At 38.8% G+C, this 24,743-nt stretch overlaps 1 protein-coding gene across 1 annotated transcript in view; it reads right to left on the bottom strand.

Moving 5' to 3' along the window:
- The window catches only part of ULK4 (unc-51 like kinase 4), a 583,110-nt gene that overhangs the window by 454,976 nt on the left and 103,391 nt on the right, over positions 1-24,743 (bottom strand). Inside the window, exons 20-21 of the mRNA XM_032861108.1 lie at positions 17,295-17,456; positions 3,752-3,934 (exon numbers count right to left, since the gene is read on the bottom strand). Coding sequence (XP_032716999.1) covers positions 3,752-3,934; positions 17,295-17,456 — 345 coding nt within the window. The remainder of the gene's footprint in view (positions 1-3,751; positions 3,935-17,294; positions 17,457-24,743) is intronic.

Genomic DNA, 24,743 nt, shown 5'->3' with positions numbered 1-24,743 from the left:
ACCAGCTCAACCGGGGCAGTCTGCTCAGAGGGGAGCCTGCTTCTCCCTCTCCCTCTGCAGCTCCCCTGCTTGCGCAATCTTGTGTTAGTTTTTTTCTCTCTCTTTCCGTCAGATAAATAAGATCCTAAAAAATAAAAAAATTAAAACAGTGGTGCCTGGGTGGCTCAGTCAGTTAAGCATCTACCTCCTGTTCAGGTCATGATTCCGGAGTCCCAGGATGGAGCCCCAGATCAGACTCCCTGCTTGGCAGGGAGTCTGCTTCTCCCTCTGTCCCTCACTCCATTCATGCTCTCTCTCTCTCTCTCAAATAAATAAATAAAATCTTTAAATAAAAATAAAATTCGTGAGGAAGGCCAGTATCACTAACCTACATGATCTAGGTCTCATTCTGTTCCCAGCCTCCTTCCAATGGTCTCGTCCCCACCCCTTGCTCACTAGGTTCAGCAGGTCTTCTTTCATTCCAGACCCTCCCAAGATCTCTCACACCTCAAGGAAGCTGAACTACAAAGTTCTTCCTCCCAAGAGCTTCACAGAGCAAACTCTTTCTTGTCATTCAGGGTTCAGATGGAATGACACCTCCTCAGAGAAGCCTTCCCTGACTTTCCCCCAAACACACCCAGGTAATATCATTACATGCACTCCCTGCACACTGCCTATTACAGACATGCTATCACATTACTCTGTTTTACATTCTTCAGAGGATCAACATTATGCAGAATTGTTCTGTGTCCTCATTTGTCTGGCATCAGCATTAGCTCTAGCACTGACATCCTCCATTAACTTGACAAAATTACTCAACACACAAAGTTTCATCTGTGAATACCCCAGGATTGCAAGTCACTAACTGGCCCATAGTAAATGTTCAATAAATGGTAATACTTTTTAATTAATTACAAATAGAATCTTACATTTTAAATGAGAATTCACTGCATATGCTGACCTGTCATAGAAACATTTTAAAAACTATAGGACAAGAGAGAGGAGGTACACTTTTTCCTATTCTTCCCACTAAGCACAACTAAAAACCCTCGATGCTGGATATAAACAAACATAAGACAACTCTGAAAGGTAGAGAGAAGACAGAACCAGTAGGAAACTCAGGATCTGAGTATCAACATGGCAATGAACTCACTGGATTTTTTTTTTTTTTTTTTTTTTTTTTTTTTTTTTTTTTTTTTTTGCCACCGATATCCTGGATTGAGTGGATATCCAGGAACCTAGAAACACCAATAGGCACAAAACATAAGAAAAATCAGCTCTCTCAAGCCAAAGAACCAAGGAAGGGCAGCCCAAGCCCCAAAAGATCAAAAACTTTCAAACAAGAGCTACTCTACTCAAGTTGAACATCACAGAAAAACCATGACCCCATCCCCATCAGCCCAGGGCAAGTGGGGAGCCTAAACTCCTAACCTCAATAGCCAACACTCTCCCCACAAAGGCAATACCACAAAAAAGCAAGTGGAGAGCTGACAGTAACACCCACCCAATGACAGCCATTCGCCCCCAACCCTGGTGTCAATACAGGCCATGTGGGAAGCCTGGGCCCCCATCCATAATAGGAGTAACCAGATTCCTTTTTCTCTCCCCAAGATAGCATCAGAGAAGGAGAGTGGAAGTCTGCACCTTTAGCAACTTCCACCAGAAATGAGGCTCACAGTCCCATCCATAGTGGCAGGGGAGACAGTAAATGAGAAGCCCTCCCCACTCCCAGCCAGGGGGGGGCATCAAAGAAGGCCTATGGAGAGTGTGGAATCACACCCTTGCCCAACAGTAAGGAGGGGCTCTCTGTACCCATGGGATGTCAACAGAAGCCCACTGAGGAACCTGGACTTCTACCCCAGAAAGGCAGGCACAGGCATCGCCCCCCTTTCTCTGCTGGCTCCCTGGCTCCCGTCAGAGGCCTACTAAAACAGATTCACATAAAACCCAGACTCCTTAAAACACAGCACCCTAATGTTTAGTGGGCACAGAGTTTCAGTTTTGCAAGATGAAAAGGTTCTAGAGATCTGTTCCACAACGGTGTGAATATACTTACCACTACTAACTATAAACTTAAAAATAGTGAAGATTGTGAATTTTGTATTACATCTTTTCTACCACAATAATTTTTTTCAGCACCAATACTACTCAAAATTAAAAGATTACTTATTCAATACATTTCAGTGTTCAATCATTCCTTTTGTTAAAGTCCATGGAATACTACATATTATAAAGCAATTACAAAATCACATTAATCAATGCATCTTATTTTACTACCTTTGTGAAATACCATATTTGAAACTCCATCAATCCATACCTGTTCTGAGTGGGATAAAAACAAACTGCAAAAACTCTCAGCCTCTCTTATCACAATTTACACAGAAAACTACTCAAGTGGGGCTTTCTCTAATACAATGTAACAATATTTAATGACTTGGAAAATTAATAGTGGAAATTAGATAGACAGACTGTTGGGAAAAAAAATAGGTTTCTCTGAGGCTCACACTTCCTAACAGAATCTAAATCAGACTAATCAGAGTATAGGCAAGAAGTGGTTTACTCTCCAGCTTGATTTTGACAGATCAAGTTTACTATGTAAATCAGATAATTATTCATAATTACTGAAATGTAACTTTTATTATAAAAACCAGGATTTAATGTGTGGACTGTTAACACACAAGAACCAAGGCAACAGTGTACGTAAGTGGTTCTATTCTCCACTTGTTAAGAGCACTATGTTTACCAAGTTCCCAAAACTCCAGTTTGACAAGCATCTCCCCTCTAAAAAAAAGGGTAATTGGTCCAGTACGTTTAAAGAACGCCAACACTACATTCCCCTTGAGAAGATTCGAAATACCCATGAGCATATAAAACACTGGGAAAGACCGTACAGTTAAAACTATCTCTTTCACTTTGACTCAAAGTTTTCCAAAAATATATAGACAAACATGGTCCACATTTTCTACCTGGTAACACCTCACCCAACACTAATATTCTAGGACAGGGCTTCTCAAATCATAAAGTTCAAACAAACCACCTAGAGATCTCATTAAAATGTAGATTCAGATTCAGCAGGCCCAAGGTGGGGCCCAAAGGGCTGCATTTCCAACCCTCTCCCTGGTGATGCCCATTGCTTCTGGTTCTTGGATCATTCTTTAGCGGATAGACATGTTGAGAAGACATGCTGGGGAAGGCTACCACAGAGACTTCTTCACAGCCACGCAGTTCTGTGATCAGAACTAAATATTTTAAAACTCCACTACACATAAAATATATATAAAATAAGGGACTATCAAAGGAGTAGAAAGAAAGTAAGCTAAAGAGAGAAGAAAAGGAGTTATCCAGGTGATTTGTATTAGCCAAATACTGGACAAGGAAAGGGGCAAGAAATGAGTCCAGGTAAATGAGTCCAGAGGATACAAAGGATATAAAGGGAAGACAAAGCATATGGGGAAAGAGATGGGGGCTGAGAAACAAGAGCCATAAGAAATATCAGCACAAAGGAAGGACTCATAAATTTTCCAACTTTTCATTAATAAAATGGGATATGCAGGCAGAGCCATTTACTGGATTTCTATTTTAATCACTAAAAGACCTTTATACAACATCTTCAGATGAATGGCCTGTGGTACAGGGATTTGGCAAAGTTCAAAAAGGTCCCCTGAGAAGAAAAATAAATTCTACAGAGATGATATTACTTGTTTTCTCTTGCAACTATAATGGTTCAACAACAATTTTTAAAATACAGTAATGGGTGAAATCAAAGTCAAACCTTTTCTTGGATTAGCCTCTGAAGATGAATCCCGCAAGACAACATTGCAGTAAATAAGGTCAACATGTACTGCTGAACTTTGCAGATGGCTGAGGCCAGGGAGTTTATCACTGAGTTTAGTCCCACCTTCTCAATAACATTCTGGAAGGCAGTAGGAGAATGACGGGTGATTCTACACAAGGCCTGCAGAGACAGGAGAAGAGATTTGTCAGACAACTCCAAGCGCATTAACTGTGACTCAGAAAGATAACACCAGCTTCTGTGTAAAGGAGTAGAGGGTGCTTACCTTGCCCCTTCATTACTTGTTCTGGCATAAGAAAGTTGGAAAATGTCCGCATATTTAAAAACAAAACAATAATCCAGCTCCCAGTAAAAACGAATGTTGTTTTAAGACAACAAAGCCTCTTATGATAAACATACAAATTATAAGAGGTTAACTGAAATGACTAATTTATAAGTCTGTATAGAAAAACTTCCCTTTAAGAAATAAAAAACATCAAGGGCCTTCTTTTTGCAGACACTGGTAAAGGTGGAAAAAACAGCCATAAAAATAAATATTTAACATTTATTATTTAGCATGTGAAAAATGGTATCTCAGAATATCAGAAGACTATCACATTTAGTTCTCCCAATAACATTTAAGAAAGATATTAGTACTAACCTACTTTATAAACAATAGAACTAAAGCATAGAATACTTAAAGTTACTTGCCCAAAGGCATGTACCTAGTAAGTGACAAAGCTAGAATTCAAACCAAGATAATCAGACTTCTGAGCTTTTCCTAACTTGCTCACAGATTAGAGATGAAACATAATTTAAAAACTAACAAAATCTAACAAGTATCATAACAGAAGTGAGCTCACCAAATTATGCTTGCAAAGGAAAATAAAGCAAGCCAACAACATAGGAAGATGGTCTTGAGCCAGTTTTTGAAGGGTAAATGGAGAGTGGATAGGCAGAAAAGTAAGTGAAGAAAATTCTAGCCAGGACCAAATGTGTGACTTGAAACTGTAAAAACCCTAGAAGAGAACACAGGTAGTAATTTCTCCAATATCAAACATTGCAACTTTTTCTAAATGTGTCTTCTGAGGCCAGGGAATCAAAAGCAAAACTAAACTGTTGGGACTACATCAAAATAAAAAGTTTCTGCACAGCGAAGGAAACAGTAAACAAAAAGACAACCTACAGAATGGGAAAATATATTTGCAAATGACACCTCTGATTAAGAATTGGTATCCAAAATATATAAAAACTCGGGGCACCTGGGTGGCTCAGTTGGTTAAGCATCTGCCTTCGGCTCAGGTCATGATCCCATGATCAGTTTCACATTGGGCTCCCTGCTCAGCAGAGAGCCTACTTCTCCCTCTATCCTACCTCCCTGATTGTGATCTCTCTAATAAATAAATAAAATCTTTTAAAAAACAAAACAAGGGGCGCCTGGGTGGCTCAGTGGGTTAAGCCGCTGCCTTCGGCTCGGGTCATGATCTCGGAGTCCTGGGATCGAGCCCCGCATCGGGCTCTCTGCTCGGCAGGGAGCCTGCTTCCTCCTCTCTCTCTGCCTGCCTCTCTGCCTGCTTGTGATCTCTCTATCAAATAAATAAATAAAATCTTTAAAAAAAAATAAAAATAAAAATAAAAATAAAAATAAAAAACAAAACAAAATGTATAAAAACTTATACAACTCAACACCCAAAAAAACAAAAAAATCCAATTAAAAATGGGCAGAAGACATGAACATTTTTCTAAAGAAGATGTACAGATGGCCAACAGACACATGAAAAGTTGCTGAATGTCACTCATCATCAGGGAAATGCAAATCAAAACCACAGTGAGAGATCACCTCACTCCTGTCAGAATGGCTAAAATCAAAAACACAAGAAACACCAAGTATTGGTGAAGATGTGGAGAAAAAGGAACCCTGACGTACTATTGCTGAGAATACAAACTGGTGCAGTCACTGCAGAAAACTAGATGGAGGTGCCTCAAAAAGTTAAAAATAGAACTACTTTATGATCCAGTAACCATACCACTGGGTATTTACCCAAAGAATACAAAAATACTAATTCAAAGGGATACATGCACTCTTGTGTTTGTTGCAGTATTATTTACAATAGCCCAATTATGGAGGCAGTCCAAGTGTCTACTCACTGAAGAATGCATAAAGAAGATGTCGTATGTATATATACACATATATACCATGGAATATCATTCAGCCATAAAAAGAATGAAATCTTGCCATTTGAAACAACATGGTGGAGCTAGAGTATAATGCTAAGTGAAATAAGTCAGTCAGAGAAAGACAAATATGATCGGATTTCACTCATATGTGGAATTTAAGAAAAAAACGAAGGAAAAAAAGAGACTCTTAACTCTTAACTGCAGAGAACTGACAGTTACCAGAGGGGAAGTGGGGGCAGGGAGTGATGGGTGAAATAAATGAAGGGCATTACTCATGATGAGCCCTGAGTAATGTATAGAATTGCTGAATCATTCTCTTGAACACCTGGAACTAATACAACACCACAGGTTCATTGTATATATACTGTTTTTTTTTTTAATTGAATTTAAAAAAATTCTAGCCAAAGAGAAGAGAGCAAGTGTTCACAAGGAGACATGGAGATGAAGAGCATGGTTTAAGAAGGGGAAATTGATTCAATGAGAACACCCTTCAGGTGTAGGAGGAAAAGCAGAGAATAGGGAAGTAGGCTGGAGCCAGAGTTGGTCTACCAAACCAGGACTTTTTTTTTTTTTTTAAGATTTTATTTATTTATTTGACAGAGAGATCACAAGTAGGCAGAGAGGCAGGCATAGAGAGGGGGAAGCAGGCTCCCCACTGAGCAGAGAGCCCGATGCAGGGCTCGATCTCAGGACCCTGAGATCATGACCTGAGCCAAAGGCAGAGGCTTTAACCCACTGAGCCACCCAGGTGCCTCTAAACCAGGACTTTTGAATTTTATGTCATAAGTAATGGGAAGACCCCAAAAGTTTTTAAGCAAAATTTAAAAAACAAAAAAACAAAAAAAACAAGGGATGGTCATATTCCGAGCATATATGGGAGACTACAAAGAAAGTCAGAAACAGTTTTACAAAAACATTCATTATAATTAATGTCCGATAACCTCCTCCTTCCTGATTTATATTTTAAATAGATCAATAATGAAAAGATCAAATATAAGATGAATTATTAGGAACCCCTGGTGGCCCAGTCAGTTAAGTGTCAGACTCTTGATTTTGGCTCAGGTCACCATCTCAGGGTCCTAAGATGAAGACCCCGAGTTGGCCTCTGGGCTCAGCATAAGTCTCCTTAAGATTCTCTCCCCTTCCCTCTCCTTCTGTCCCTCCCCCAACCTCCCTAATGCGCATGTGTGCACTCTCTAGCTCTCTTTAAATTAATGAATTAAAGACAAATTGAAAGGAAAGAGGAAGGGAAAAGATAAAGATTTCAAATAATATTTTCTCCTTCTTTAAAATCTCAGGAGGGGCGCCTGGGTGGCTCAGTGGTTAAAGCCTCTGCCTTCGGCTCAGGTCATGATCTCAGGGTCCTGGGATTGAGTCCCACATTGGGCTCTCTGCTCAGCAGGGAGCTTGCCTCCTCCTCCTGTCTCTCTCTGCCTGCCTCTCTGCCTACTTGTGATCTGTCAAATAAATTTAAAAAAATCTTTAAAAAAGGAAAAGAAAAAAAATTCTTTAAAAAAATAAAATAAGGGACGCCTGGGTGGCTCAGTTGGTTGGACGACTGCTTTCGGCTCGGGTCATGATCCCGGAGTCCTGGGATCGAGTCCCGCATCGGGCTCCCAGCTCCATGGGGAGTCTGCTTCTGCCTCTGACCTTCTCCTCACTCATGCTCTCTCTCACTGCCTCTCTCTCAAATAAATAAATAAAATCTTTAAAAAAAAAAATAAATAAATAAATAAATAAAATAAAATAAAATCTCAGGAAATGGAATGCCTGGGTGGCTCAGTCCATTAAACTCTGCCTTTGGCTCCGGTCATAATCCCAGGATCCTGGGATCAAGTCACACATTGGGCTCCTTGCTCAACCAGAAGTCTGCTTCTCCCTCTGCTGTTCCACCGGCTTGTGCACATACACACATGCTCTCTATCTCCCTGACAAATAAATAAAATCTAAGAAAGAAAGAAAATAATTTTTAAATTAAAATAAAATCTCAGGAAAAAAATAAATATTTTTTCTATCTCCAAAAATAAACTTCCTTTAAAAGTTATTCCTATTGATAAAATAAGGAAAACAAGTGTTAATCAGTATAAAATCAAACTTCCACCAAAATGAACAGTTTAAAATAAATATATTTATTTACTCAATGCTAAACCTTAGTTCCGATCCTTAAGAAAATACTAATGTGACATTATAACCAGAAAGGAAAAGATAATACAACTAATAACAATGAAAATCTGGAAGGACCGTCTCCAAGCTCTGTCCCCCAGGGACTGAGATGAGTTAGAGAAAAGACAAGAAGTCTTCACCTTTTCATATATGCCCTGTTCAAAGTTTTCAAATAAATGCACATTATTTTATAATAATTTTTAAATTACATTTTGATGCCATGACTGTATTAGACATTTTTTAATTAAATGGAAATAAATATTTAAGGAAAGTTTACATTATTTTTTTAAAATTTCATTTATTTGAGAGAGAGCAACTGCTAGTGGGGAGGGAGAGAGAGAATCTCAAACAGACTCTGTGCTGAGAGCAGAACCCAGCATGGGGCTCAATCCCATGACCCCGAGATCATGACTTGAGCCAATATCAAGAGTCAGACTCTTAACCGACTGAGCCATGGAGGCACCCCAGGCAAGGTAACATTATAAATAATGTATATATTTACTACCATAGCTGAAATTACTGAATAAACAAATGCACTGAAACCTAAGCATTGGCAAAGCACTAACTATATATACTGTTCTGCCAAAAAAAAAAGTGTCCCTCTCCTCATGGAACTGATTACCATATGAGATGCATAATCGTGTCTCAATAATCACTGAAAAATGAATACGGGATCTCAAAGAGATATTTGTATGCCCATGCTCACTGAAGCATTATTGACAATAACCAAGATATGAAAACAACTTAAGTGTCTATCCATGGATGAATGGATAAGGAAGATGTCGTATACATGCAATAAATATACACAACGGATTATTATTCAGCCACACAAGAAAAGGAAATTCTGCCATGCACAACAACATGGGTCAACCTTTCAGACATTATGCTAAGTGAAATAAGACAGAGAAAAAAAGATGGATACTGTATGACATCGAAGTACTTACATGTGGAATCTAAAAAAGCCGAGCTCATAAAAACAGAGACTGGAATGTGGTTTCCAGGGACTTGGGAGTGGGAAAACGGGGAAATGTTGGGCAAAGAGTACAAACTTCCAGTGTTATGTTAAATAAATAAACAAGTTCTGGGTATCTAATGTACAGCATGGTAATTATAGTTAATAATAAAATATATATATAATAATAAAATAATGTATTTGAAAGTTGTGAAGAGAATAAATTGTAAATGTCTTCACCACAGAAAAAGAAATGGTAAGTAAGCTAGAAAATGTAACAATAATCATTGACTATTTCAAACATGTACCAGGGATCTGTATTCATTTACAGATAGCCATAGCAAAATGAAATTATGGGGGTGAAAAAAATCACTCTATTTTGGACACCTTTCAAATCGTATTTCAGTCTTTCCTCTTCCTTCCATGGGAGTTACAGATGGGTAACTTAGACATGATGGTTCAGAAACTATGAGAGTAGGGTTCTTCAAGTCTAAAGCCCAAATTGTATATGTTTCAGCAGGAAAGTAGCTACTAATATCTGAAAATAGGAGTATGAAAAATGAGTTCACTAAAAACGAAGCTAGCTCTGATTGTAGAATGTGAACGTTTTTTAAAACTCATTTATAATGGATCTAAGAAAACTGCTCTGTATGAAATCAAAACAATTAAGTATTTTAATCCAAGAATTTAGAAAAAAAAAATTTTTTTTTTCAACAGAGTCCCTAAAAGTCATGCTACACTCAGAACGTTTTGAGCAAATTAAGGATTAACCCAACAGTAACCTCAAGACACAAAACACTGTCATTGGCATTTTGAAAATTTGGGGGGCAGCTCTCACAGCAAAACTGACTTTCTACCAATATAAAATCCCTACCTGATCATAATGTTCATCATGGGGACACTTCGTGATAAAAGATTTGTCCAGACTACTTCTAAATGTGTTCAAACCAGTATGAGGGGACTAGAAGTTCTCATCTTCAGAATGCAGCTCAGAAGCCTAACAGACTTTCCATTTTAAAAAGCTCCTGCAGAAAAAAAAACTTTTAACCTGCCACTTCTGGATATCAAATACAGTTGGGAGCTTCATGGAGGCTCAAGAGCACACTAGTGCTTGTATTTTCTGAATCAAAAAAATCAAATCTCAAGTTTGAGCTCAGTGAACTGGTTTTGAAATATTTATTTATTAAAATAGAGCTTGTAACTACATTTTAAAACTGGGGGAAACACCTGCCACCTAAAATTCACTTCAAAATTTATTCAAAAGAACACTGTGTTACCCACAGAATTCCTCATAGTCTATATAATAAAGGCAACTCCTAAGAAATAGACTAAGTCAAAAGTTGAGGTGGGTATTAAGGAGCACACATATTGCATGGGGCACTGGGTGTGGTGCATAAACAATGAATTTTGGAACGCTGAAAGAAATAAATTTAAATTTTACAAAAAGTGGAGGACACTTATCTATGAGAAACATAGAATCACCATGAAATAAAAACTTTAAAAACCATTTCTGTTTTGTCTTTTGAATGGTTTTTTTCATGTCCTATCAAAATTACCTTGGGAGCTTTTCTAAACTGCACACACTCTCATCTGACTCCTGAGAGATCTTAAGACACAACAGAGTAAGATACAACAGAATAAGGGAAGGGGGTGTGTCAAGTGAAGGAAGTAGTCAATGCTGCTTGAAAAGCTCCTGGCCAACCCCAGTGAGAAACACAATGCTGTAAAATTCACTTTTTATCCCCTTCATCTCAGCCCATCAGTAATGATGTTTACCCCAGTTATCGTCCTCATCGGGGTCATCTTTCTCAATCTAACTCTACAGGTTTCTCTGGTCCCCACTATGGTTCATAGAGATTTCTTATAATCCTAATAATTTTAGTAATCTTCTATCCATACAATATATTTCCTAAGTCAAGTCCACTCCACCCAACAACCAATCCCTAAGCCATGGAGCCATTCCTGAGTGGGAAAGAGAAATTCACCATCCTTCACTCCACACCAGGCCAGGCCCTTGTCTTCCAAGAGCTTCAAGGACTAGGTTCTCCCACTTCAGCAAGTTGTAGAATCAGCTGGAGGCTTGTTAACATGCAGATTATGGAGCCTCTGCCCCTGGAAATTTCCTATTTAGCAGGTCTGGGTCAAGAGTCAAAATTCTCAATTTCTAACAAGTTCCCAGGTGATGTTGACACTGCTGGGCCAGGGACCACACTGGTACAGGGGAATGCATGAGACCAGGAAATGACCAGAAAATCAGTGGCAGGCACAGCAGATGCAGACTGTTACAAACAAAATGAGGAGCAAGTCAGTCCCCAGCACTGAACACCACTTTCCCCAGCCAGAGCCCAGCCATTCATCTGGTTACCAGAGCACCCACCTTGTGTGCTCGGGAGCAAGGGGAAAAGGGCTCCTACCTTCCTGGAACTGACACTGAGACAGAAAATCTGGCTTCCATACTTGAGGTCAATCGAGCTGTGGTCACTGCTATGAGCAAAACTACAAAGAGATTTGAGGGTCCACAGGATGTCCTACCAGAGGAGCTGATACGTGAAACGTGAAGACTCAGCCATGTGAAAAGAGCAACCAGGCACAGGAAACAGCAAAGGGGAAAGTCCTGAGGCAGAAAAGTGTTTGCAAATTCTAGAAAATGTCAGAACAAAGTGTGGCTGAAGCACAGAGAGTGAGACGATGAGCTTTAGGAGGTGTGACAAAAAAGGGAGGCAGGGGCCAAACCATCTGAGATCTTGAAGGCACTGATAAGAATTCTATCTTTAACTCCAAATGGGTATGTTAACCTCCAGCACACATTCCTGAGAGAAGAGTTTGGAAAAAGAAAAAGTTCAGGGACACCTGGGTGGCTCAGTCGGTTAGCCGCTGCCTTTGGTTCAGGTCATGATCCCAGGGTCCTGAGATCGAGTTCCGCATCAGCCTCCTTGCTCGGTGGGAGCCGGCTTCTCTCTCTGCCTCTGCCTGCCACTCTGTCTGCTTGTGCTCTCTCTCTGACAAATAAATAAATAAAATCTTAAAAAAAAAAAAAAAAAAAGATAAAGGAAAGAAAAAGTCCAGCACTGTTAGGTATGCTGGGGAGGAAGGAAATGTCATTCCCTGCTAGGAATTTATGGGAAGTGTGTTCAGAACGCCTATTTTCAGTTTTTGTCACCTCAATCTTTAATAGATCCTCATGTAAACCTATTTACAAGGCAGAAACAATTTGCTTAAGATTACATTAGAATAACTTTATTTTAGGTTCCTCCAACAATGATCTCATTTTTATATAACAAAATATATCTAATATATTTATATTTTATATAATAAAAGTGATCACCCCACTTTATTACTAGCAAGATCTTTGTGAGCTATTTTTGTTTCCCCAGTAAAAAGGGATGTTAACTGTTATTAAACATCTACTTGTGATGTCCCCCTCAATTCATGATGTGGGACAGAAGGATCCCTCCCTCTCAATTTTTGCAGGAAAAATCTTCACTTGTAATCAAAGACCTGGCTTCAAACAGAGAGATGAAAAAAATACAGTCCTGGCTTTATAGGATTTTATAATCAATATAATTACATTATAATTATAATAAGCTAACAACTACTTTATTAAGCACAATGTGTTAACTGCTTTAAATAATATTTATTAATGAATTAGTCCTAAAAGTGAAATTTTTTTCGCCAATTCTTAACTTCTACCTGGTATTTTGCATAAAGTTGTACCAATCCTTTAAGAACAATAGTAAAAAGCTATAAGATACATGATATTAGGAAGTGCTCTCTGTGTGGAGAATGATGTTAGTGGGGCATACTGGCCATAGGAAGACCAGTGAGGAGGCCACTTGAGTGGTCCACAGGAGAGATGGTGGGGCCTGGACCATGGCAGTAGCAACACAGCAACCTGAGAGGGAACAAGGTTCCCAGGAAGATTAAGTAACTAACTGTTAACAGTGAGGTGAGAGGAGTTAAGGGAAAGTATGAAAAAGAACACTTGACCCTTTGTTTTCCTTAATCCATCTCCTCTCACTTTCCCCTCCCAAGGTCAACACGTCAGCACTTGAGAAAAGGGGACAGTGAGGGGGAGGGGGAACTGAGCACAAGTGGTCAAGGAAGCTGGGAGGCAATGGCAAGGAAGACAGAGGATGACACAGTGGAGGTGGCCTGAGTAGATGGAGTCTGATAGAAGTAAATTCACTGAACAAATCAATACAGATATTGAGAATAACAGGAACCGTGTTTGTCTCCATCTGAGAAGGGATTTACAAACACGGAAAGGGGGAAGGCTAGAAAGAATCTTAAGGTATTAGATGAAAATTGGAAGTATCAACATGAAAGCATGAGTTTTGTTCCAAATATGTACAATGATATATATAAAAGCAATTATAAATATATATGTGTGGATGGATATATTTTTTCTAACTCTGAATATTAAGAAGACGTAGAAACAATGACATCCCATAGGAATAAACACAAACAGCACCCAGATCTTGGCTTCTAAATACCAAAGTTTCCCCCCAAAAAATGACTGATTCCAGAGCTGGGAGAGAGAAAGTAAAAAATAACCCAGAACATCAAGTGATGTCAGAAAATAATGAAGTGCTCAAACAATGGTGGAAATGGATCCACCGAGAGGCTCCTAGGTGGCTCAGGCGTTAAGGGTCTGCCTTTGGCTTAGGTCATGATCCCAGGTTCCTGAGATTGAGACCTGCATCAGGCTCCCTGCTCCGTGGGAAGCCTGCTTCTCCCTCTCTCACAACCCCTGCTTGGGTTCCCTCTCTCACTGTCTCTGTCAAAGAAAATCTTTAAAAAAATTTTTTTAAATAAATTTTACAAAAAGAAATGGGTCCACAGAACACAGAAGCCAGCTTGAAGGGCTCACATTGGCCAAATCTAGGATGACTACAGCATCCCCACAAATAATAATAGTGGCAGGAGTATCACATTATGATCCATTGCACAAAGTAGTTATTCTTCAAAATAATGATATAAATACACACATACACATGGAAGAAGAGAAAGAGCTCTGTTACAGTAGAATACCAACCACTACCAAAGGCCCGTTTTTCCATAGGTCATGAGATATACAAGAAGAATGGTTTTGGGGGCATCTGGGTGGCTCAGTTAGTTAAGCGTCTGCCTTCAGCTCAGGTCATGATCTTGGGGTCCTGAGACCAAGCCCTGTGTCAAGCTGCCTGTTCAGAGGGCAGCCTGTTTCTCCCTCTTCTCTGCCTTTTACCCCACACACCACCTCCCCCTCACCCAGCCACTGGCTTGTGCTTTCTCTTTCTCAAATAAATAAAAGTTTAAGGAAGGAAGGAAGGAAAGGCAAAGAAAGGAAGGAAAGAGAGAGAGAGAGAGAGGAAGAAAGAAAGAGAGAGAGAAGAAAAAAAAAGAGAGAGAAAGAGAAATGAGGGGCACCCAGGGTGGCTCAGTCAGTTAAGCTTCTGCCTTCGGCTCACATCATGATCTCAGGACACATGGGTTTCAGGCTCCCTGCTCAGCTGGGAATCTGCTTTTCCCCTAAACCCTGCCACTCGTGCATGCTCTCACTCTGTCTCTCTCTTTCAAATAAAAATCTTTCTTTAAAAAAAATGGTTTTTACACTTTTAGAGGAGCTGTAGAAAACAAAACAAAAAGGATGTGCAACAGAGACTACATGTGGCCTACCAAGCCAAGTTGTTTATTATCTGGCCCTTTATAGAAACCATTTGCCAACCCCTGCTCGAGAAGGAATAATAAAAATAGATGATCCTCCCATGGCTCCCATCACAGACTGGTTACAGGCGGGAGTTGTCAATAGTGCTAAGGAGGTTTCATGAGGAAGCACCAGACAGACCCAGGTCAAGCCTCCCTCTATAAAATAAAAGCCCTATATTCTTTAAAATAGTAAAGGACATGAAGTACACAGTAAGATTGAGGAACTGTTTCATATTGGAGGAGACTAAAGAAATAGGAAAACAGTACAAAACACATGATACTGAACAGGATCCTGGAGCAAAGAAAGGAGACTTTTCTGGGATAATGGGCAAAATTTCAGTGAAAAATTAATGATTCAGATGAAAGCTAAGAGCAAAATACAAGAACCCCAAGATGAAAGGGTGAAGCTTAATGTGTCAGGTGAAGAAGGGCCTAACTTTGGTGAAAATTGGAAAAAAAATTTGCCAAGAAAAGAAACCAAGCTTGAGTATAAAGACGAAAATAACATAAACCCAGTTAAAACAAGACAGACTTTCTTTAAAGGCCTAGGATTAAAATGGATGTTTTTAATTTTTTTAAATTCAATTTAATTAACATATAGCATATTATCAGTTTCAGAGGTAGTATTTAGTGATTCCTCAGTTGCATACGACAACCAGAGCTCATCACATCATATGCCCCCCCCATGTCCATCACCCAACTGCCCCATTCCCCCACGCCCTTCCCCTTCGGCAACCCACAGTTTATTCCCTACAGTTAAGTCTCTGATGGTTTGCCTCCCTCTTTGTTTTCATTTTCTTTTTCCTTCCCTTCCCCTACGATCCTCTGTTTTCTTTCTTAAATTCCACACATGAGTGAAATATATGCTATTTGTCTTTTTCGGACTTACCTCACTCTACATAATACCCTCTAGTTCCATCCACATCATTGCAAAGGCAAGATTTCATTCTTTCTGATGGCTGAGTAATATTCCATTGTATATAGAGAAGATGTAGTGTAAAATGGATGTTCTAAGATAGGATTCCAAGGTGCCTTGAGAAAGTTCACTGGTATACTTTGTAATTCTTTCTGACGGTCTCTCCGTAATTACTAACATCATAATTAGGGTTTTTTCTATCAGTTTGAAATCATGTGGCTCCAGAAGCATGTGTGTGTATGTGTGTGTAAGAGACAGACAGAAACAGAGGCAGATGCTACATATCCTCTGCTTAATAACAGTCAACGAACAGAATGGTTAGCATTTGTTACATAGGTAAATTTAAGGTAAGAACTGGAAGACATCCATAAGTATTACCAGGATTGAGCAACACAAAAGTCAGTAAAGATCTCAGCAAGATCAGCTTCAGTGGCATCTTGGGACAGATACTACACTGGGTTAAAGAGGAAATGGCCAGAAAGGAGTGACAGTTTGTGGCAATAACTCTTTAAAGAAGTATGGATGTGAAGGGGGACATGAAGCCCAGAGACTCTTTGATATGTCTGCATGTGTGCTTTTCTTCTTTGTAATGGGATAAAGAATACCTGAATGCTGATTAGAATGATCTAGTAGAGAAGGAGAGTTAAAGGTTCAGGAAAAAGCAAAAATAACCATTTGAGTGAAATTCCCAAGAAAGGAACAGGAAGAAGATGGGAAGAAATAGGGAGAGATTTGTCTCTACCAGGAGAAGGGATAGTTCATCAACTCTAACAGGAGGGAAAGACAGGACTGGGCGGGGGCAGGCGGTGAGATGTAAATTAGTCTACAGATATGGCAGACGTACGTTGGGATAATTACCGCTGGAGGTCTCCATTTTTCTCTGGGAAGTACTGGAGAAAGTCACTTACTGAGGATGAAGGAGAAAAATATGGGTTGGAGGTCTAAGGAAAGAGAATAAGGGAGGAAAGAGAGAAATGCAAGAATGAGCAGGGGAGAAAGAGAGAGACAGCAAGGCTGCCATAAAATGCTGAGAGTCCACATGAGACCAGTGATCAAAAAGAGTATTTCAATAAATCGTACGAGCAAGGGTTGTATTTGTTCAACAGACTGTTAAATTGATACAACCATGTTAACACCTCTCCATACATAATTATCTTTTACACCAAGTCACCATAACCATGTGAGCAAAGTAGTAGACAGCCAATCAAAATACAAAAGCTGCAAAACCACAGATGCCAGAACATTAACATGAATTCACCTCATAATTAGTTCACGATAAATGTACTTAGTATAAAATCTGAAAGAGGAGGCTAGCAGGAAAAATCAGGGAACACTAAACATAAACCAAACCAAATGCTGAACCCTACCCATGAGCACAGTATTCCACTGTCACTTCCCAATTGTTTCTGAAACCATAACATATGGTCACAAAAGGTCCCCACAGTCCCAAGGTTTTCCAACCCCAATTTTGAAAATTTTGTTTTAAAAGAAAAATTCTTGTTCTCACCAACTATATTAGTCTGAAATTTGTGTGCTACTTATCCACTGAAATTTACTCTATTTGAAATTTACTCTATTTCTGGCAGTTTGTCAGACTTCGTATTTAAATATACCCAGATATATCCCCAAAAGATGCTCCATCTTACCGATATTGCTGTGATCCTAAGAGAATCAACAGTGGAATGTTTGAATAGGTACCATAAGACAGGTCCAATTTCCCCTGTAATAAAGCCCTGGGCCTGAGCAGAAAAGGTAGTGCAGACGTTTTCAATAATCTTTGCAGCCATGTGATTCACAACACGTTCTTCCTAGTGAAAGAGAGAAGAATGAAAGGGGGTTATTTAACAGGAGAAATACATACATGCAGTTTATTCATAACCAGTGTAAATAAAGGCCTGATACCAAGAATGTATTATCTGCCTCTGCATGTATTAGGTACTTAGAAGGTGTGATCATTCTTTCAGACTATTAGGAAATTATGACAATTTAATCACTAAATAAATTTAATCTTTTAATCACTAAAACTTAGCATAACATAATTTTAATATATTTTAATAAAAATAAGACAGACTCTGGAAAACAGTGCAGAGATTCCTCAAAAAGTTAAAAATAGAAATGTCCTACAATCCAGCAATTGCACTACTAGGTATTCACCCAAAGGATCAAAAATACTGATTTGAAGGGACACATGCACCCTTTGTTTATAGCAGCATTATCTGTAATTGTCAAATTATGAAAAGAACCCTAATGTTTATCAACTAATGAATGCATTAAAAAGATGTGGTACACACACACACACTGGAATACTGCTTAGCCATCAAAAATAACAAAATCTTGCCATCTGCAGTGACGTGTATTATGCTAAGCAAAATAAGTCAGAGAAAGACAAATACTCTACGGTCACACTCATATGTGGAATTTAAGAAACAAAACAGAAGAACATGGGAGAAAAAAAGAGAGGCAAGCCATAAAACAAACCTCCTAATTACAGAGAACAAACTACTGGAAGGGGGGGGTGGGTTACGTGGGCAATGGTTATTATGGAAAGCACTTGTTGTGATGAGTACTACGTGTTGTATGTAACTGATGAATCACTAAAATTCTATACCTGGAACTAATATTACACTGTATGTTAACTAACTGGAATTTATATAAAAACTTGAAAAAGAAAAATATAATAAATTTAAAAATTAAAATGCTAAAATAATCTGAAAAATATGTAATATGAGTATAACATAAAAATGGAAGATACTTTTAAAATCAAAAGCACCAAGAAGAACAATCTTTAGGAATCACTCTTGGCTGGAAATAATTAGCATACCAATCAGCCAAACACCACCTAAAATACAAGGCAATGTCCCAAGAAATGTATTGCCTCAGGAGTGTGACCAAATTAACACTAAACTAAAGGCTGTTCTGGATTGTCCTAACAAGGCTTAAAAGCTAGCCTCAAAAAGGATCAAACTGGAGGAAGCAAGATGGCAGAGGAGTAGCAAACTGAAACAGCATTAGGTCCCAGAAGCTCACAAGATAGTTATCAAACCATTCCGAATACCTACAAACTCAACAGGAGATTGAAGAGAAGAGCAGCAATTCTAGGAACAGAAAATCAACCACTTCCTGGAAGGCAGGATGTGCAGAGAAGTGAATCCGAAGCAATAGGAAGAGAAACTGCAGTGGGAAGGGGCAGCTCCCAGCAAGCCATGGAGCAGGAGAGCACATAATCAGAACTTTGATCCACGGAGAAGTATGCTCCATTAAGGAAGTCTACTCCACTGAGGAACAAAGCTCCAGAAGCTACGCAGGAGTCGAGCCCTCACAGGGACAATGTGGTCTCAGGACCCGCAGGGACACCAAAAGACCAGGGATGTCTGAGAGTGGTGAAGCTGTCAGGTATCAGAGCAGGGAAGCTGACTACAGAGACAGAACTGGAGCCAAGGAATAGGCTCTCAGCTCAGGGTTACCTTAAGCCATGATCCAAGGTACACTCAGGCCACTGCTCTTCAAGCAGGGACCGCACAAGTGGCAGATCCAAGGAGACTCCCTCCTTTCTCCTCTGGGAGGAGTGCACAGGAGCGTGTGGCAGGAATCTGCTAGGTTTGGCAACTCCAAACAGGGCTGTGCACCAGAGATAAAAATGCACAATCACAGGCCAGGTGAGCACAGACTGCATCCGGAGACTAGGGAGACAGGAGGGATTGTCTGCGTTTCTCTGAGGGCGCACTGAGGAGTGGGGCCCCAAGCTCTCAGCTCCACCAGGCCAGAGACTGGGAGCATGCCATTTTCACTCCCATCCTCCAGAGCTCTACAGAAAGCATTCAGGGAACAAAAGCTCTGGAGAGCAAACCTGAACAGATTGCTTAGCATGGCCCCTGGTAAGGGCTGTGCAATTCCAACTCTGGCAAAGACATTTGAGAACCACTGCAGCAGGCCCCTCCCCCAGAAGATCAGTAAGAACATCCAGCCAAGACCAAGTTCAGATCAACAAGAACTATGAACTCCAGAGCTAGGGGAAAACACTGCATAGAATTCATGGCATTTTTCCCATGAACCTTTAGTCTTGTAAAGTGAATTCTTTTTAATTTCATTTTTTTATTCTATTTTTTTTAAACTTTTCCTCTTTCCTCTTATAATGTTTTTTAACTATTTTATCTTAAGAATATATTTTTCTTTTAATCTTTTTAAAATTTCATTGTTAAAGTCATATTTTATCCTAAAGTCATATTTTATCCTTTCATTGTACTTAATCTTATTTTTGGTACACACATAAGATTTTTTCTTTTAAATGTTGGGATACAATTTCTTCTAATAAATCAAAATATATCCTAAATTTAGCACATGATTTTGTTCTACTCTCCAGTCTAATCACATTCTCTTTTTTTTTCTTTTTCCAACCAACTTCCCTTATCAATTCATTTTTTAGAATCTTTTCTTAATTTTCATCTTTACAATCATATTCCACCCCTTCATTGTGTTTACTCTTATTTTGCGTATATATACGTTTTTCTTTCTTTAAAATTTTAGGAGGTAGTTTCCTCTAAGAGACCAGAATACACCCAAAATCAAGTGGATGGCTCTGTCTTATTCATCAGCCTAATATATATATATATATATATATAAAATATATATATAATATATTTATTTATTTATTTATTTTCCCCCCATTCTTCTCCCCGTTTCAGGTGTCTTCTGATTTGGTTAGCATATATTTTTCTGGGGTCTTTGCCACACTTTTAGTATTTAATATTCATATCTGGATAAAATGACAAGGCAGAAAAACTCACCACAAAAAAAAAAAAAACAAGAGGCAGTACCAACAGCTAGGGACCTAATCAATACAGACATTGGTAATATGTCAGATCTAGAGTTCAGAATGACAATTCTCAAGGTGCTAGCGGGGCTCGAAAAAGGCATGGAGGATATTACAGAAACCCTGTCTAGAGAAATAAAATCCCTTCTGGAGAAATAAAAAACTAAAATCTAACCAAGTTAAAATCAAAGACGTTATTAATGAGGTGCAATAAAAAATGGAGGCACTTACTGCAAGGATAAATGAGGCAGAAGAGAGAATTAGTGATATAAAAGATCAAATGATGGAGAATAAAGAAACTGGAGACAAATACTGGATCATGAGGGAAGAATTCAAGAGATAAGTGATACCATAAGATGAAACAATATTAGAATAATTGGGATCCCAGAAGGAGAAGAAAGAGAGAGGGGGGCAGAAGGTATATTGGAGAAAATTATTGTAGAGAATTTCCCTAATGTGGCAAAGGGAACAAGCATCAAAATCCAGGAGGCACAGAAAACACACCTCAAAATCAGTAAAAATGGGTCCACACTCTGTGATCTAACAGTAAAACTTGTAAGTCTTAGTGACAAAGAAAAAATCCTGAAAGCAGCCCGGGACAAGAAGTCTGTAATGCTAAAAATATTAGATTGGCAGCGGACTTATCCACAGAGACCTGGCAAGCCAGAAGGAACTGGCATGATATATCCAAAGCACTAAACAAGAAAAATTATGAAGCCAAGAATACTATATCCAGATAGGCTGTCATTGAAAATAGAAGGAGAGATAAAGAGCTTCCAGGACAAACAAAAACAGAAAGAATTTGCAAACACCAAACCACCCCTCCAGGAAATATTGAAAGTGGTCCTCTAAGTAAAAAGGGAGCCTAAAGTAGTAGACCAGAAAGGAACAGAGACAATATACAGTAACAGTCACCTTACAGGAAATATACTGGCATTAAATTCATATCTTTCATTAGTTACCCTGAATGTAAATACCCTACCCTAAATGTCCCAATCAAAAGATACAGGGTATCAGAATGGATTAAAAACCAAGATCAATCAATATCCTGTCTACAAGAAACTCATTTCAAAGCCAAAGACACCTCCAGATTTAAAGTGAGGGGGTGGAAAATAATTTACCATGCTAATGGACGTCAAAAGAAAGCTGGGGTGGCAATCCTTATGTCAGATAAATTAGATTTTAAGACAAAGGCTATAATAAGAGATGAGGAAGGACACTATATCATACCTAAAGGGTCTCTCCAACAAGATGATCTAACGATTTTAAATATCTATGCCCCTAACATGGGAGCAGCCAAGTATATAAACCAATTAATAACATGATCAAAGAAACACATCAACAGTAATACATTAATAGTAGGGGACCTTAACACCCCCCTCACTGAAATGGACATATCATCCAAACAAGAGATCAACAAGGAAATAAAGGCTTTAAGTAACACACTGGACCAGATGGACATCACAGATATATTCAGAACATTCCATCCCAAACATCCACATATTCTTCTCTAGTGCACATGGAATATTCTCCAGAATAGATCACATCCTGGGTCACGAATAAGGTCTCAACTGGTACCAAGAGACTGGGATCATTCCTTGCATATTTTCAGATCACAGTGCTCTGAAGCTAGAACTCAATCACAAGGGGAAAGCTGGAAAGAACTCAAATACATAGAGGCTAAAGAGCATCCTACTGAAGAATGAATGGGTCAAACAGGAAATTAAAGAAGAATTGAAAAAATTTTTGGAAACAAATGAAAATGAAAATACCTGTTCAAAATCTCTGGGACACAGCAAAGGTTGTCCTAAGAGGAAAGTATATAGCAATACAAGCCTTTATCAAGAAACAAGAAAGGTCTCAGTACACAACCTAACCCTACACCTAAAGGAGCTGGAGAAAGAACAGTAAAGGAAGCCTAAATCCCGCAGGAGAAGAGAAATCATAAAGATCCGAACAGAAATCAATGAAATAGAAGCCAAAAGAACAGTAGAACAAATCAACGAAACCAGGAGATGGTTCTTTGAAAGAATTAATAAGATTGATAAACCCCTGGCCAGATTTATCAAAAAGAAAAGAGAAAGGACCCAAATAAATAAAATCATGAATGAAAGAGGAAAGATCACAGCCAACACCAAAGAAATACAAATTATAAGAACATATTATAAGCAACTATATGCCAGCAAATTTGACAATCTGGAAGAAATCGATGCATTCCTAGAGACATATAAACTACCAAAACTGAACCAGGAAGGAATAGAAAACCTGAACAGACCCATAACCAGTGAGGAGATTGAAGCAGTCATCAAAAATCTGCCAACAAACAAAAGCCCAGGGCCAGAAAGCTTCTCAGGAGAATTCTACCAAACATTTAAAGAAGAATTAAGACTTACTCTCCTGAAACTGCTCAAAAAAATAGAAATGGAAGGAAAACTTCCAAACTCATTTTATGAGGCCAGCATTACCTTGATCTCAAAACCAGACAAACACCCCATCAAAAAGGAGAATTACAGACCAGTATCTTTAATGAACACAGATGCAAAAATTCTCACTAAATTACTAGCCAATAGGATCCAAGAGTACATTAAAAGGATTATTCACCACAACCAAGTGGGATTTATTCCAGGGCTGCAAGGTTGGTTCAACATCTGCAAATCAATCAATGTGATACATTAGTAAAAGGAAGATTAAGAACCATATGATATGCTCATTAGATGCTGAAAAAGCATTTAACAAAGTACAGCATCCTTTCTTGTTCAAAACTCTTCAAAGTGTAGAGATAGAGGGTACATACCTCAATATCATAAAAGCCATCTATGAAAAACCCACAGCGAATATCATTCTCAATGGGGAAAAACTGAGAGTTTTCCCCGTAAGGTCAGGAACATGGCAGGGATGTCCACTATCACCACTGCTATTCAACATAGAACTACAAGTCCTAGCCTCAGCAATCAGACAACAAAAAGAAATTAAAGGTATCTGAATCAGCAAAGAAGTCGTCCAACTCTCTTTGCAGATGATATGATACTTTATGTGGAAAACCCAAAAGACTCCACTCCAAATCTGCTACAACTTGTACAGGAATTCAGTAAAGTGTCAGGATATACAAGCAATGCACAGAAATCAGTTGCATTTCTATACACCAATAGCAAGACAGAAGAAACAAAAATTAAGGGGTTGATCCCATTTACAATGGCACCCAAATCCATAAGATACCTAGGAATAAAACCTAACCAAAGAGGCAAAGAATCTGTACTCAGGAAACTATAAAGTACTCATGAAAGAAATTGAGAAAGACACAAAGAAATGAAAAACGTTCCATGCTCATGGATTGGAAGAACAAATACTGTGAAAATGTCTATGCTACCTAAAGCAATCTACATGTTTAATGCAATCCCTATCAAAATACCATCAATTTTTTTCAAAGAAATGGAACAAATAATCCTAAAGTTTATATGGAACCAGGAAAGATCTCGAATAGCCAGAGGAATATTGCAAAAAAATAAAAAAATAAAAAAAATAAAAGCCAAAGTTGGTGGCATCACAATTCCAGACTTCAAGCTCTATGACAAAGCTGTCATCATCAAGACAGTATGGTACTGTCACAAAAACAGACACATAGATCAATGGAACAGAATAGAGACCCTGGAAATGGACTCTCAACTCTATGGTCAACTAATCTTTGACAAAGCAGGAAAGAATGTCTAGTGGGAAAAAAAGTCTCTTCAACAAATGGGGTTGGGAAAATTGCACAGTGACATGCAGAAAAATGAAACTGGACCATTTCCTTACACTACACACAAAAATAGACTCAAAATGGATGAAAGACCTCAATGTGAGACAGGAATCCATCAAAATCCTTGACGAGAGCACAGGCAGCAACCTCTTTGACCTCAGCCACAGCAACTTCCTAGAAACATCCGCCAAAGGCAAGGGAAGCAAGAGCAAAAATGAACTATTGGGACTTCGTCAAGATCAAAAGCATTTGCACAGCAAAGGAAACAGTCAACAATACTAAAAGAAAACAGACAGAATGGGAGAAGAGATTTGCAAATGACATATCAGAAAAAGGGCTAGTATCCAAAATCTAGAAAGAACTTATCAAATTCAACACCCAAAGAACAAATAATCCAATCAAGAAATGGGCAGAAGGCATGAACAGACATTTCTGCAAAGACGACATCCAGATGGCCAACAGACATGAAAAAGTGCTCCACATCACTCAGGGAAATACAAATCAAAACTACAGTGAGATACCACCTCACGCCAGTCAGAATGCTAAAAT

Source organism: Lontra canadensis, unplaced genomic scaffold (assembly GCF_010015895.1).
Source record: "Lontra canadensis isolate GAN:19392208 unplaced genomic scaffold, GSC_riverotter_1.0 scaffold20, whole genome shotgun sequence".
Lineage (NCBI taxonomy): Eukaryota > Metazoa > Chordata > Mammalia > Carnivora > Mustelidae > Lontra > Lontra canadensis.
Note: the sequence above shows the minus strand (reverse complement) of the source record. Positions and strands in the feature narration are given on the sequence as shown.